The 16,351-nt window shown below is 34.6% G+C and overlaps 1 protein-coding gene across 1 annotated transcript; it reads right to left on the bottom strand.

Moving 5' to 3' along the window:
• Positions 1-12,120: 12,120 nt before the first annotated feature.
• On the bottom strand, positions 12,121-14,757 carry LOC125652615 (insulinoma-associated protein 1a-like). The gene has a single exon (XM_048881946.2). It carries the CDS (start codon positions 14,531-14,533, stop codon positions 13,307-13,309), a length of 1,227 nt encoding a protein of 408 aa, XP_048737903.1. The 5' UTR covers positions 14,534-14,757; the 3' UTR covers positions 12,121-13,306.
• Positions 14,758-16,351: the final 1,594 nt, after the last annotated feature.

Below are 16,351 nucleotides of genomic sequence, written 5' to 3'. Positions count from 1 at the left end.
ATTAATTAATATAAAGCACTAAATAATCACAACTAGGTCCTGAAAATTTTCGTCCCAGCCCGGAGTCGAACCAGCGACGTTCACACAGAAATCTCCGACTCCAAGACCGCTGGAACTTGAACTACATCACATTTTTTTCCCCTGTAGAAATCAATAGATAAGGTGAAATTGTTTTTACTTGTACTTTGGTATCAGAATATGTAGTATATTATTTAGATTTGGTTAGAACTCTCAGACGCTCGACTCTTCATCCAGGACCGGGCTTACTAGCATTGGAATTCCAGAATAACGTAATCAGAAACTCCACATTTTCAGTAATGTGATCAAACCTATAAATTTTAATTGTATTCGGAGAAAATTATTGACGAATTGACAGTTGGTAGTTTGGTTAGGATATCTATTGCAGTTTGTGATATGCAATTTTAATAAATCAGAAGTCAGTTTTCAAACGAAAAAAAAACCCGATTATATAGGAAATGATGCGGAGCACCGGCCTTCAATAAAAACAAAATGCGAGCCACGTGTCGTATCCGCGTTAGAATTTTATAAATATGATACGAAATATCTTCTAATACGCTACCAGCAGAGATCCCAATCGCACCAAACAGGGCATGGAATTACTGCTCAGGTGATATTTTTACTACTTAAATCATTTAGTTGATCCTACGCCCAGTTTAATTTTAAAAATCATTCAGCGATGAAGTTTTGGTATCTAAAGCTCAGGTAGCATACTCGATAACCAAATAAAATTCTCCTCTCGGTCTTTTTTTATTTTTTTTTTATTTTTTTTTTTTTTATTTGTCAAAGCTATGAATGTTTATATGGTCCCCGAGAGTCGAAACTTACAAGTTCATTTATTTTCACCCACACCATCCATCTGTAGTACATGAGGCACAATAAATAATAACAGACAATGGTATGTCATCTTATACTCATCAACTTGACGAGATCTCAATAGATAAAATGCAGTATAAGCAAGTTCTGAGTAGGTAGCGGCTTTAAAACTAGGACGAGGAAAAATTCCGTAATTTTATAGAAAGAATATGAATATTCAATTCTTTATTTCTTAGAGCCAGCTGACTCCTCAGAGTAACAATTAAGCACAATGATGACCACGGGTACTTCAGACAGAGAGAGAGCTCTAGTGGACGTACAAAGTAAACAGAAAAAAATAAACATCAATGTGACTTTTTCTTTAATAGTATAGCAGTATTAAAAAAATTTCCCAATTTCAAAAGATCGCTGACATTACCAGTACTTAATACTTGAATTGATTTTAAAACATTCGGTCTAGAATAAAATAATACTTTACAAAAAAAAAAATATCCTCAAATCGTTATATAATTGACATTTTTGTATAAAATGAAATTCGTCCTGAGCAATATCATGAAGGTCACAACACTAAATAATCTATTCTATTCGATTACGTTGTAGTGTTTGCCTAATTCAATATTCAAAAGATGGTTAGACAACCTAAAAGTTAACAACCTTCTGTATTTTTTATGTTTGGGTTTTGCAGACAGAAATTATTGATAAGGTGTTGATATAAGTGGCCTTTTGAAGATCTAACAATATTTCCAAACATGTTTTGTTTATAAATATCTAGAAGTCTTTGGTTTAAAACAGAGGAAAAAATTAAAGCCTACGTGACGAATTAGAGGTGTACGAACTATGAGCATCCTTCAACTTCCGGAAACTGAAAGGCTCAATTTTTTGTGATCAATTCTGCTGTTCATTTCGTCTAATGTTTCCTCCATTGCAAAATTATGACCTGGACATTTTGTATGCGTATCAGAGACGGGTTGTGTTATGTTATCGTTTGACGCAATCTGTCCGTCTGTCTGTGGGCCAGATAAAAGTATAACGTTAGGATCATCAAACCTAGGACACTCATACCCGATGATTTAAGGTCGAAGTTTATAGTTTTAGATCATTAAACCCGATTAAGAGTGGATCTACATATGCCATTGTATGACTTGCTTTCCATTCTCTGATGTTATTGTATTTTGTAATTACATATTGTCATAAATGCATTGAATGAATAGTGTTTAAACTAAACTCGGTACACGCGTTCCCAGTTACTTCAAGGTCACATCTGTACTAACCATCATGGTCAAACTTGCATGGGTAATTAAGTACAAACACGATATAACAGTACTAATCAGACTTGGAAAATTAAACTTGATATACATCTTCAACCATCATAAATTGGATGTACTGTGGTTTCGTGTGTCTGTTCATCCACCCCCAACTAATGGGAAGGATAAACAGTACTGGTAAGACTAGGATAATCAAAACTTATTGCACGTGTTCCCCATGACGAGAAGGAGTTTCTCTTATTTCTCAAAGTCAAAGGTCAAGGACATACCTTCAATGAAAGGAAAACAGCATTAAAAAGGCTAGGATCATCAAACTTGGTGTTGGACTGTTGGTGTCAAGTACATTTTTTAAAATATGTACTTTTTGCATCTCAAGTTATACTTTATTAGAGTAAGATTGTTGTACATTTTGATATTCAAAGCCAACTTAGAGGTAACCTTTTATTTTTATACTCCCCGATATTAGATACAATGTCGAAATAACACTGTCAAAGCCATTTCTTGACCATTTTTTTTTTTTAATTTGGATCCTTTATTTGATTATTACTGCTCTTGTGTTTATCAATTACTCTGACTTGCCTAACATATAATTCTTCAGGGTCACAACAAACTGTGGTTAAAAGCAACATGTGTGGCAAATATGAGCTACGACTGTATGAAAGGTGAAGATAACGAACAATGATCAATCTCATAACTCCTATAAGCAATATAAAATAGATAGTTGGGCAAACACGGACCCCTGGACACATCAGAGGTGGGATCAGGTGCCTAGGAGGAGTAAGCATCCCCTGTCGATCGGTCACACCCGTCGTGAGCCCTATATCCTGATCAGGTAAACGGAGTTATCCGTAGTCAAAATCAGTGTGCCAAGAACGACCTAACAATCGGTATGAAACACGTCAGACAGCATATGACCCAATGATAGGTTGTATTGACGAACTAGATCGTTATAACGACCATAGAATTTGCGAAATGCTGACTTCAATCGAGACTGTAGAAACCCCTGTACCATCAACTTGTTTGTCAGTAGCTACGACTGTATCTCAGTTATAGATTGATGACCTCGACATTCACAATTTTATTCCCTTTAACTCATTAATGCTGCCTCCTAAAGATTTACCCAGTAGCATCTGAAAACAAGCCACAACGGAAAGACTAGGGTTTCCTTAAAGGTAAAAAAAAAAAAAAAAAAATGTTATGCTAATGGGTATATCAATCACAATAAAACTGAACAGAAAGTGAAATAGTATTCATTTTCAAATACAAAGCAAGGGTTATGTAAAGCGGGAAATTTCTCTCACAGTATGCATATTCCCAAAGCTGTTCTTTGATTTCCTTGACCTTTTTCCCACAAAATCAATAATACCGTTATCTCTTAGTATGATGGTAATCCAGATCCTCGTACAAGATAGAATTACTGCTAGTTTAATTACGCTTAACGTCCTGAACATAAGAAAGTTCAAGTTTTGCTTACAATGACCACGGTCCTTTACATTTATCTCTATAAATTAGTAAAAACTCTGGATCATGGAACAAATTCAGAATACAGCTTTGGATAATTCTGCAAAAACCAGATTGATATTTTTGCCCCCGTCAAGCGATGATTCTCAAAACGACCACGCAGAGGTGTCAATGACTATCATCGACATACCTTCAGCACCAGAACCATCTTTAGCAGGTAACTTTCACCGGACAAATTAGATAAATCCCCATCTACCTAAAGCTAACTATGAATTTTCTTTCTCCTTTCAATTTCCTAAAGGATTTTTTAAGGACTTAACTAAGAATCTAAGGATTTTGTATCTCATAAGAGGTTAGAAAATTTGAATTTCATATACGAAAATTATTTTTCCCATGGGATAATTTATTTTTCAATAAACCTTTACTATAAGCGTTACCATGGTGAGGTTCTGATTTTTAGATTTTAGTCTGTCATCTGACACCTTTGATGAGAAATACATCTGTGAATGCTATTTTAGATTTTAAATGAAGTCAGAATGATTTCAATAATCTGACTTCAACCAGAAGAAAAGTTCATAAACTTATTTTATTTTACAAAATAGTATATGGAATTGCTCCCCAATATCTTCAAGAAACAAAATCTATATCAATTGAGAAACTATGATAATCTTAAATTTATTCTTCCTCAAGTTAGGGCCTCATCATATACGAATAGCTTTGTACCTTCAACAATTGAACTATGGAATGACCTACCTGCTCATATTAGAAACCTTCCTACTCTTACATCATTTGAAACTGTTATCAAAAATATGTACTACAATAAACCAAATAAACTGTTTAATCATGGTGAACGCAATGCAAACATCTTGATTGCCAATTGCGAAATAATGCTAGTAGTCTAAAATTTGACTTACATAGTCTACTATATGCTACTTGTGATTTATGTGGTCACCCTGCTTATCATTTTTTCTTTGAATGTGTTCAGTTCTCAGTACAAAGAATTGCTCTTTTAGAGTCAATAAATGCAATGCAACTGCAAGTTCCCATATCATTAAAGTTATTGCTGAGTGGTGATGAGATTCTTGAGTTCAAAGGTAACATAAAGATTTTTGAATATGTTCAGAAATACATTTCAGAAAGCAAAAGATCTATAAAATGCTTTTAAGACATGTGTGTTTGTTATGTATACCTGTTGAGTCGGTACTCTCGATTTTTTCTCTCTCCTGCTCTGTTGTACTTATTGTTCCCATTAACCACCCCACACTTCTATCTTGTTCGCCTATGATTCATATCAAGAAATCACACTCCTTATATAACCATTATATTTGGAATGACTTATTATCCTTTTACTTCATATCTACATTGTAATTTCTTATGTGCATCATTATGTGGATTTTATCTTGTACCTTAAAAGAGAAGGCTTATATAGGCGTTGTCATATATAGGCGTTGTCTTATATAGGCGTTGTCTGCTGCCTAATCCTTAGTTGTTCAGTGGTAGTTTTATTCAGGCAGAACAATCATTTTGTATAAAACATCATCAGAATATAAATAAATAAATACACATGTCAATTGAATAAAACTTAGCATACCAGATGTTATCACAGTCATTGTATCACAGTATTGTCATCACATACAAGATATTATCACTGCTGCATAGTGTCCACATATCACAGTCTACCTAGGATAACCCATTAAAGCAAAAATAGTATTGCTTATTTCCAATGGGGTCCTTGAGAAATTAAAAATATATCTCTATAAATAAATAAATAAATCATAACTGGATGGCATGGACAACAATGTGTAAAATATGTTGGTAAATAAATGATATAGTGTGACCTGAATAGAGTAAGATCAATGTACAATTTTAACTTAAATAATAAAACGTGAATGTTTTCTATAATTTATATATACGAACTCCCTATTCTCCCTCTGGCGGGCTTCTTGTGCAAGGTGTGTTTTAACTAATGATTTGAAATTTATTTTATCCAATTCATAATAAAATACTGTTTAAACCTAAATAATCTGACTTAGATGGCTACAGTATGTAAAGCTGAAACACGAACTTTGAAAGCTCACAGCAATCTGATAAAATTTTGTAATTTGGACTGTTTCATTGGTCTCATGATCCCGGGGTGGGGTTGTTTTACAGGGTATCACTATAGAAAGGTTTGGGTGCGTTACCGTATCGCCACCGTCTTGCAAGGGTATATCAATTGTTTGCATTGATTTTGGGAAATCCAGCAACTGTTTTTACCATTAAATTATTCCTAAATAATTAAGTTGTTTACAAATATCTCGACATCGTTTAAGCTGATATCATTAATGAGATTTGCCTCGGTCGATGACAATGTGTAAGGTGTCCCTCTTTTGTTTCTTGTTTTTGTTTGGGTTTTTTTTTTTTTAAATCATTATTCTTTGTTACAAAACTTGAGTGCATTGTCACAATACAGAATGGTTGTTTAATAGAGTAGCGTCAAATGAGAAGATCATCACAGTAATCCGGGCTATCAATGGAAAACGTCCTTAAATGTTTGATATAATGTGGCCTTATCGCAATCCCCAGTTTACTTTAAAATTTTGGTGTTTTTTTTTTTTTTTTTTTTTTTTTTTTTTTTTTTTTTGGTGGCCCATATAATTGAGGATATTATTGAATGTGTGGATCTTTTTTATGATTCATGTGTATTTTGTGTTTACTAATGCACATTTTCTGTCATTTACATTAATAAATAACAATTTTCACATCCACAGAGGTTTTGTTATCCAGACTCACCGAACACAGCACACGCTGTGTGGACAAAAAGCATATTTTATTTATGTGATATCGAGTCTATAAAGAATTAGGTTTTCATAATTTACGTTAATTCCTCTCTATCAAGAAGTAGTCGAAATAATCAAAGACACTTGAGAAATAAATTTAATTTTAGAAAATATATGAAGTAATGAGCTGTAACGCTTCACGCCAGAATACTTCATGAAGCGCGTTAACATAGCAGCTCATACCCTCATGTATTTTCAAAAACGAAGTTTATTTCTTACATTTACATTCTACTTTTATTTCTGTGGGAATTCCCAGCTAATGAATAAACAAACTGTATTTTATCAAGATCCATACGCGCATTGTCCACAACTGCAATGCATTCGTGAGAAAATAACTTTCATTTACAATTTGTAGAGATATATCAAAGGTAAAAACATTGGAAATGTAAATACATAAACAAACAGTTATACGTATCTCTGAGATAATGAAAAGCGATCCTTACAGCAACATTACAAAATCCAAAAAATTCATAACCACCACCACCCTAAAACAAGAGGCCCACAGGCCTTATCGGTCACCTGAGTATCAGTTTAATGTATCGCTATATATATACATGTATATAGACTCTACTGCTGTTTTATAGATTTTAAACGTGCGTTTGATTTGGTAGACAGAGCTAAAATGTGGAACAAAATTTCTATGCTGGGTATGAGGGGCAAACCTCTTAAGATTCTTCGATCATTGAACAATAATATTAAGTCATGTGTTCTATTAAAGGGAAATTTATCAGATTTCTTTGTAAATAATACTGGTGTTTTACAAGGGGCGATAATTTCTCCCCTAATTTTTTCTTTGTACGTAAACCACGATGAGAAGGAATTTTTGCTTAAGGGCAATGCTCCCATCGAGCTACAAGAATTATCTTTATTTCTATTATGTATGCAGATAATATGGTTATATTAGCTGAATCGGCCTCTGACTTTCAACTTATGTTGCATTCATTGGAAATTTACACTGAAAAATGGTCTTTAACGGTTAATGTTGGAAAAACAAAAGTTTTTTAGAAACGGAGGTATTTTACGATCAGACGAAAAATGGTTCTATGATAATGAACAAATTGAAGTGGTAAATAAATTTTGTTATCTTGGATTATTGTTGAATTTTAATGAAAAATTTTATGTCACACAAAAACAGTTATCATTACAATGTAAGACAGCGTTATTTTCACTAAAAAAGAAAATGTTCTAATATGAGCTTGAATTTTACAACCTTGTGTCCTTATTTGATACATACATAGGAAGCATTGCAAATTACGGACTGAAGTGTGGGGTGATCATTCAGCTCTTGGTATCGAAAAAGTTCACATGGATTTTTGTAAAAGCATACTGGGTGTGAAAAGTGTTACTCCTAATGTAATGATTTATTGTGAATTGGGTAGATTACCATTGCAATGTGTGAGATAATTACGAATTTTAAAATATTGGTTAAAGCTTTTATCAAGAAAAAATTGTATCTTGAAATCATGTTATAACTATATATGTGTTATGAAATGAGTAGTAAGCAAAACTGTAAAAATTGGGTAGTAAATGTTAAAGGTAATTTGTCAAATGTTAGATTGATGAACCTATGGTTAAATCAATGTACTTTGAAGCCACAATACATGTTTGCAGTTGCTAAGCAATGTATTTTTGATAATTGTCAACAAACAATATTTTCTGAAATCAACTCTTCCTCAAAATGTAGAATTTATAAACATTTGATTGACAATTTTACTTTGCAATCCTACTTAACTAAAAGAATTCCTATGCAGTATAAAAAGCTTATATGTATAAGTTAAGATTATCGTCTCACTGGTTAGTTATTGAAACCGGTAGATACAAAAATGTTCCTTTAGAAAGACGTTTATGTCCTTTATGTACCTTAGATGTAGAAGATGAGTTTCATTTTTTCTTTAAGTATACCTATTACAGTCATTTAAGAATCATTTTTTAAAAAAGTACTTTATCAGACCCTCTGTCTTTGAATTAATTCAAATTTTATCGACACAGAATGTAAAGGAATTATGTAACTTGGGTAAATTTATTAAGAATTCCTTTGAAATTAGAAATACCAATGTATAAGCACGATTTCTATTCTTTCTTGACCTTTATATGATTTTAGATTGATTACATTGTATAATATGACTATAAGCTGTATTTGTTTTTGACTAATAAACAACAACCATTCTCATGGCTATGAAAACTAGAAAATATTATGTTCTGTATATTTAAGCCAAATTCTAATATTTAACAACAGTATCAAACAAAATGTGTTCTAAAACCTTAAATGCCCCCCGAAAGTGCCTACACTGACGAAAGTCTTTACTTAATATGATATATGTATATAACATTAACACGATATGACCGTTCTAGAGTCAAAACCCTGGGGTTCGTAAATTCAGAATTTTGGTATATTTTCTGCTTTTCCTGAATATGCATTTAGATTTTTATAACGTCTCAGCAAACTTAAAGAAGTTTTTCAAATATATAATAAAGACAATAATCTCTGTAATAATTTTGGCCCCACCCTGGAACCAAACCCTTACTCCTTAGGATCATGTACAATTTTAGTAAAGAGCTACCTACTCCTTCTAAATATCTGTTTAGTTTCAATTTAGTATCAATAGCATAAAAAGTATTATCTAAATGTTTTACATATTTACATTATCAGGGGTGTGATTTTTCCTCTTTTCAGAGGAAATCCTTTGATTTGCTCAATTTTCGAAAAAAATGAAACACTCTGGATTTGATCTAAAGTGGCAGAAAATGATATTTTTCCAAGTAAGGTGGGGTGTTTTCCTCCCTTTTTGACCAGTTTTCCTCTGATTTCTGAGGAATTCAGTCACATCCCTCATTATATATACCAAGTTTGGTCCCGCCCTGGAGTCAGAACCTTTACCCCAAGGATCAAGAAATTTACAATTTGATAGAGACATTCCTGCTCTACATCACTATGCATTTAGTTTTTCTTAAACATGTGCGGTTGTAGAGAAGAAGATTTTTGAAAAATGGTCAATTTTTGGCCGGTTTTGCCCCGACACTAAGGCCTCAGGGGTGCTGGAGTCCTGAAATTTACAATTTATGCCCCCCTTGTCCCAAAGATGCTTCATACCAAACTTAAAAAGAATTGGACTGGTAGTTATCAAGAAGAAGTTGATAATGCTCAATTGTGAACGCACGACGGACGACACACGACGACGGACGACACCAAAATGCAATAGGTCACCTTTACATACTTAAAAACATATAAATCTAGTAATTCTGATGATAAATTCCCGGAAACAAATTTTGATTCCTTGACGAAAGTGTGGCAATATCATTTTTAAGAAATCATTCTAATAGTGGGTTATCAACTGAAATATTGGATGAAAAACTGCAGCAGTGCCCGGAGCACGTGCTTCCACGTCCTTATAGACATCAGAGTTCCTTATAACACGTGTATCCAACAAAAGGAACCGGAAACAGGGCTATTTCCGTAAATGAATATAGATAAGGTTGAATGGAAATATTAGAATATTAATTGGTGTACCCTATCAGAAAATGAAAAAGGTCATCATCGCAGACATGGAGTCAAATATTAGTACATGTATATAATTGGAGGGGAACCAGAAAAAGTAAATTGGGGAGATTTATTAAAACTAATGATAATAGGATCCGGAGATTGGACATAGGAATTAATTAAATAGTCCATAGTTCATATTCAAACAGAGCGGATAGTTAACGCCCACGTTCTTGGTTTGAAGAATCTCGCCTGGGATGGGGTAGACTTGTCATCTCTTTGCTCTGGTATGAAATACAACTGTTCCCATGAACAATAAATCAGTTAGACTGTCTGAATTACCATATAATCCCTCTCCAACACAACCCAGTATAACAGAAAAAATCCAATTATTGTTTGTGTATATATATATATATACACAATATATATATATATATATATATATATATATATATATATATATATATATATATATACCTGTATATGAAATGTTGGAGGTGGTTATATAAAAGGTTAGTCAAAGGTCGCCTTTCCCGCCACACAAATATAATTACTGGGGCTAGTGGCAGAAGCAAACAGAAAGAACGATCCGTCTTAATCGTATTATTAATTAAATCAGTTGATTTCGCAGTCATCCGATTCTTACCTGTATTTAGTCCTTAGAATATTACCACTTAATGCGAAGAAAAAATGGCCTACAGTAACATTTTAATTTTGCTAAGCGTCAGTTTTAAGGATGCTGGCGATGTTGTAAAAGAAATATTCTCTGTGATCTTATACAAATATTCTTTTAATTACATTTTCTGGTCATTAAACCTATGACCATTTTTATTCTCAATGTCATTTTCCGTTCAGCACCACGACAATAAAATGAATCCTCATGGTGAAATAATACCGCGCAGAAATTGATCCTTCGGGTTGTTTGCTAAAAACTTCTTAAAGCCTAGGGGTTTTACTATTGTACAAAAAACTGTATTAGCAATTGGGTTGTAATGCTTCTAATCAAACCCATTAGGACAATTATCAAACAATGCCACGGCAGTGATGATGACAGACTCGCGACGAATTCGAGTCGAACTAAGTAGGAAGTGTCGGGTAATGGATTGCAGCGTTCTTAATTTATCACAGCCTGATGATCGGAATTTGACTACTAAAATACGTTTAAATAGCTTTTGTTGACTAAGGTAGATCGATTTATATGATTTTATGCAGTTAATTAGTCTTGATATTGCTTGATAAGCGTCAAAAACTGGCCGGCGGAAATGCGTTCCGCGTGATAACGTTCGAGTCCGATATTCCGTATTTTTTAAGATCCTGAAATCCGAAACGATCAGCATTCCTTCGGATTTATACTTCTTGTTTACCTTTCATTGTGATTAATATTGTGTCCCTTATCAATCTTCAGCCCCCACTTCAGTACTACTATCATGGTCAGTGAATTGCTGAGGCACCCCAGTGTAGGTGTTACTAATATCGGTTATATTGGTAAACACAGATGCTATCAGCAGTGCACGAGAAGGATTTCTATCGGACTTCAGAGAGTTTCATTAATCATATTTGGCAGATTATGCTAATGCTCAAGTCAGTAACTTTAACTTATCACTTTTTGTTTACCTATTGATTTTCGGGATCGATAAGAGATTCATCTACCATCACTCGTCAGAGTAACCGTTCCCCGAATACGAGTATAGAAATCCTGATATACGGTTGTGCGTTTGTTCCCTACAGTTCTATATGTATCTGTGTAGAGGAAGACTTGCCTACCATCCAGACTACCAGCATGCAGCTGTCTTCTACATCCCTATACAGAGAGAGCCCGTGTCAGCTTTATGGTCGCCTTTCTTTGTGCGGGGATCTGTCAAAATCATAGCGGGGCCCAGGTGTAAAGTCAGTTATTCATCTCTGACAATGCGTCACAATAATATCGGGTTCATGATCTGGGAATTGCAGCATGGGGGTTATTACCGAATTGCAGCATACAGTGTTAACGACCCCCAACAAAGGCAGTGATGAACGGATCAAAGATACCGTTCATCGTAAGCCCACTTAAAACGCATGCCGTGTTCCAGACGAAGAACTTTGTTTAAATCAAATTAAACAGTACATGCCTGCAAACATTTACAGAAATTGTGTGTAAATAATCTGAAATAGGAGTTCAGGTGTGGCGCTTCACCTGGCGAACGGCACAGGTAAAATGTCAATCTGGCACGCGCCAGGTATCGACAAGTGCCCTGAGACCGTTACAATTATAAAGTCATTACACTTACGGAAATCAATCTTTATTAAGTAACAATGCATCTCTTATAAAGTACAAGGGTCACAATGGGCGAATGAAAATACAGCATTTGTTATTCATAAAACATTTCACTTATCGCTCTCTCTTTCTCTCTTTCTTTCTCTTTCTCTCTCTCCAATGTATGCAGATAATAAAACCAAGGAATTAATAACAAACAAACAAATCGGAATTCTAAATGAAATGATAAAGAATCTGCATAAAAGGCAAAAAATAAATAAATAAGGATAAACATAACAAATTAAACAACATAATCTAGTTACTTTAAAACCTTGTGATGAAATAAAACTCTGAAATGTTTCAAAATGAAAACAATTAATGTAAATAATAGACACAACACAAAAAGCAACAAACCGAGTTAATGTACAGATTTTGTATTCGTTTGACAAAGATTACGCTTTGTTAGAATTTCGGGTGGTTTTTTTTTAAATATATATAATCAATGTTCAGGTAAACCCAAACTTAACCCAAAAGAGAAATACCAACACTAATACTAATACTAAATTCTACCACTAGATGACTATATAAATAGAATAAGTTAGATTGCACTTGCCCAGCCTAGACAAAAAAATAATTATCACACTGTAGTACGACATAAAAATATAAGAATCAATAAAATAGATCTCTATTGTAATATTGCACTTGAAGATATATTGCACCTGGAATATCATTGCACTAAAACAGATAATTCAAATATTACACTTGTCACAGCGCACTAAAACATTGATAATTTAAGTATTACACTTTTCACAGCGCACTAAAACATTGATAATTTAAATATTGCACTTGATCATTGCACTGTCGTAAAAATACTATTGCACATATCCTCTTTGTAAAAATAAAATATCTGAAATAAATATAATGATTATTACCGTAAATAATAAAATAATGCATTAAAACAACATAATAATAAGTTCATTTAAAATACTTGATAATCATGTAAATAATAAATTGTATATAGTAATACTCCTAAAATATACCTTCTTGAAATAAATAAAATAAAAATATATCTAAAATAAAATGACAAGCAATCACACATGTAAATATGAAGGGAAAGGCACATATGCACGTTCATATCAAAAAGTTCATCATAAAAATATACATTTTTTTCTGGCAGTCAGGCACACACGGTGTGTAAGGCACCGTTCTATCATGTCTACATATGGCGGGGAAGGGTGGAGGGCATTTGAAGCAGGATGACCTGTCGATTCTCGGATGGATGGCATTTGTTGATGTGTCGGGTCAATCCTGGAGAACTGCTGAACGAACTCTCGCAGTGCTTACACACGTACATATCCGGAACTCTCGTCTGCAAACTCTCAAAGGCATTCAGAGGGGACACCATCTCGCGACGCACGGAATCTCGGTTTGACAATTCGTTCAAATTGCTGATACGCAGAATTTCTTGTCGTGTTGAATTGTCGTTGCGCGTGATTTTCGTGGAGTCACTGTGGGTTTGACGATGTTTTCTCAAATAAGCTTGTCGGCGAAATTTCTTTCCACATGTTTCACACTTATACTGCCCTTCGTCGTTGGAAATGCTGAGATCGGTCGGGATCAAGAACATGGCGTTGTCAATTTTTGCCTCATTTTGGTTCCCGTTGTTTTCAGTATTCTGGTTTGAGGGGAGAATTTTGGCGGGAGCGCTCTGCCTATTGCTGTTTGCCGCAGGTCGCGGTTTATGCCATCTCCTATGAGACGCAAGGTTGGCCGGACAGTTGAAAACTTTACCGCATTCCGGACATCGGTACTCCACGTGGACGATGCGGGAACATCGATGTTGGGCCAGTTGAAACGCATCCTCGTAAAATTCTTTGCACAATTGGCAGATGTAGTCGCCGATTTTGTTCTCGATTTTCTCGATCTCAGCACGGGCCTCTGGGGTTGCTTCTACGAAGTTGTACGTGCTGTCAATGTCACCATGGTAAATCACCGTTCCTTCTTCCTCTGGAGAAACATGCTTTATGATACAGCCCGAAACTGGAGAGGTCGTGTCCTCATCAAAATTTATCTTCCGAGCCGCTTTTGGCTTCTTAATAGACTTGCTCTTAATTTCGTTTCTTCTCTTATTGGGGCTGCTTTGTTCCAGTGGTTTAGGAGACGATTTCTCGTTATTTGGAGACTTGACACTTAACTGCTCAAAATTTGAAAAGTACAGTTGTTGTGTACTCACTGACAGGGGAGAGCACTGCGGTTTCTCGTAGTTGTTATTCTCTAGATCTTTTGAGAAATTGATAGGACTGGCGCAGTATCCAGAATCCGGAGATCCGAATCTTTTAATGTCCGGTTCCAGGTCCAGGCGATCATCCTCTGACGTTCTTCTCTCCCTGTAGGACGCGGCTCCTCCGTGGTTCGTCCTTTTAACGAGAAATCCCCGGGGCATGTCGAGAAGCTGGGAAGGAGGATAGCACTTCTCAGTTCTCTGGATTCCAAAGTTACCATCAAAGGTTGAATTGCGAAAAAACAGTTATCGAAAGGGGGATTTGGTCAAGTTATCTTTGTTGTATCAAAATCTAAATCGTGTTTGCTTTGTTCTCACGTTCAGTAATGGTAATCACAAAAGTTCATCTCAGCCTGTATAGTTATTGACCAAACCCGCAGAAATAGCATCACATCGCCTTTTATAGGCACGTTAAGACTGAGAGAATTTCTCTGAATATTCATTCACGAGACACGCCCCCTTAGAGAACCCAGCCAGTGAGAGGTACCCTCTTTGTTTTTCAGCGATCGCTTTTCGCAAATTCTGATACCAATTTTCTTTGTTAATGGTGCGCACTTTTTTCTCATAGCGCACTAGTTGGCGCTTATGAATGTTCACTAGCGTGTTCGTTTTACTTGCACAGGTGAAACGGCGATGATTGAAGTTATAGAAGAATCGATACAGGGAATCTCTTTAATCAAAACAGTTATGAACGGTAAACTTTTTCTGTTTGTAGAACTCGGCAAAATTCTTCTACAGAGTGCAGGCAATCAATAACGAGTAGATTGACTAAATGTCGTTTAATGATATCAACAACACGCAATATTGATATTCGCACTTACGGTTAAAAAATAAAAATCATAGATATTTTGTTCTCAGAATTATACACATGTAATTTCACCGGCATAATATAATATTCTGAATCAAAATCATTTGAAATTGTTTTATAAATATAAAATGGTAGAGGTGCTAAAGAATTAAAATGAAAATCAATAATTTCTTGCAATTTCTTCAGAATAAAGTTTAGCTCCAAAATCGCGCGCGCGTTAATTTGCATACAGCTGAGTGGGACCAATGCTCGCACGCGACACATTGTACAGGCTGTCAAATATCAATTCCTAAAACTTTTGTTAAAGACTGATTATATGAAGAAAAAAAGGTTCCTTGAAAACTCATAACTTTCCCACAATAGAATTTTATTAATCTGTATGGAAAGAAATTAAAATACTGAAATCCCTAAATTGATCAAATTTTCTGTGGAGCTCTACTGCTTGGAAAGGATTTCCAATTTCGGAAATAGTCAATTCACATTTATAAATAATTGTTTTTAGGGGGGAAAAACATAAGCAACATTTATAGAAAGATTTACAATGACATTCCAAAATCATGCTATACCTAAAATAACCCATTAACGTATTAAAATTGATGGTATGGATTTCACAATTATTGCTAAAATAAAAATCATTAAATCATTAAATATCAAATTTCTACTTGGAAAGTGCTATGCAAACAATTCAGGCATTAAATTGCATAACCGTTTCATGAAGATATCTAGTCCATTTTACTCTTTTAAAAAGATATATATATTGAACATGTCAAAGTCCATCAATAATTTATTAGTGCCGTTTGCAGAGGAGGTTTTGCTTTGCCACCTGTTGTGGCAAAAAAAGGGCGCTATCCGGGGATCGATTCCTGAAGGTTGGGTGATAAAGTTGGCTACCTAGTGTACATAGCCATTTACCTCTTCCTGCCAGCCACTCGCTGCGGCTACCATCTTTGATGATTTCTGATAAAAATCAAACGGCGATATTTAATTATTTACGATGTTTTCAATGGGTGAAATACTGTCATTATCTTCCTGGTACAATTCACAATTAATATTTTATTCGGTAAATTGAATTACCACTGCTAAGCAGCATTAAGGTGATATGGAATTTCGCTCTCTTTACTTTTGTGGTTAAGCTATATTGAACTTTTTGAATCTATAAACGGCACGTCGCT

This window comes from Ostrea edulis, chromosome 5, assembly GCF_947568905.1.
Source record: "Ostrea edulis chromosome 5, xbOstEdul1.1, whole genome shotgun sequence".
In the NCBI taxonomy this organism is placed as follows: Eukaryota; Metazoa; Mollusca; class Bivalvia; order Ostreida; family Ostreidae; genus Ostrea; species Ostrea edulis.
The sequence above is the reverse complement of the archived record's forward strand: the minus strand, read 5'-3'. Positions and strand labels throughout refer to the sequence as shown.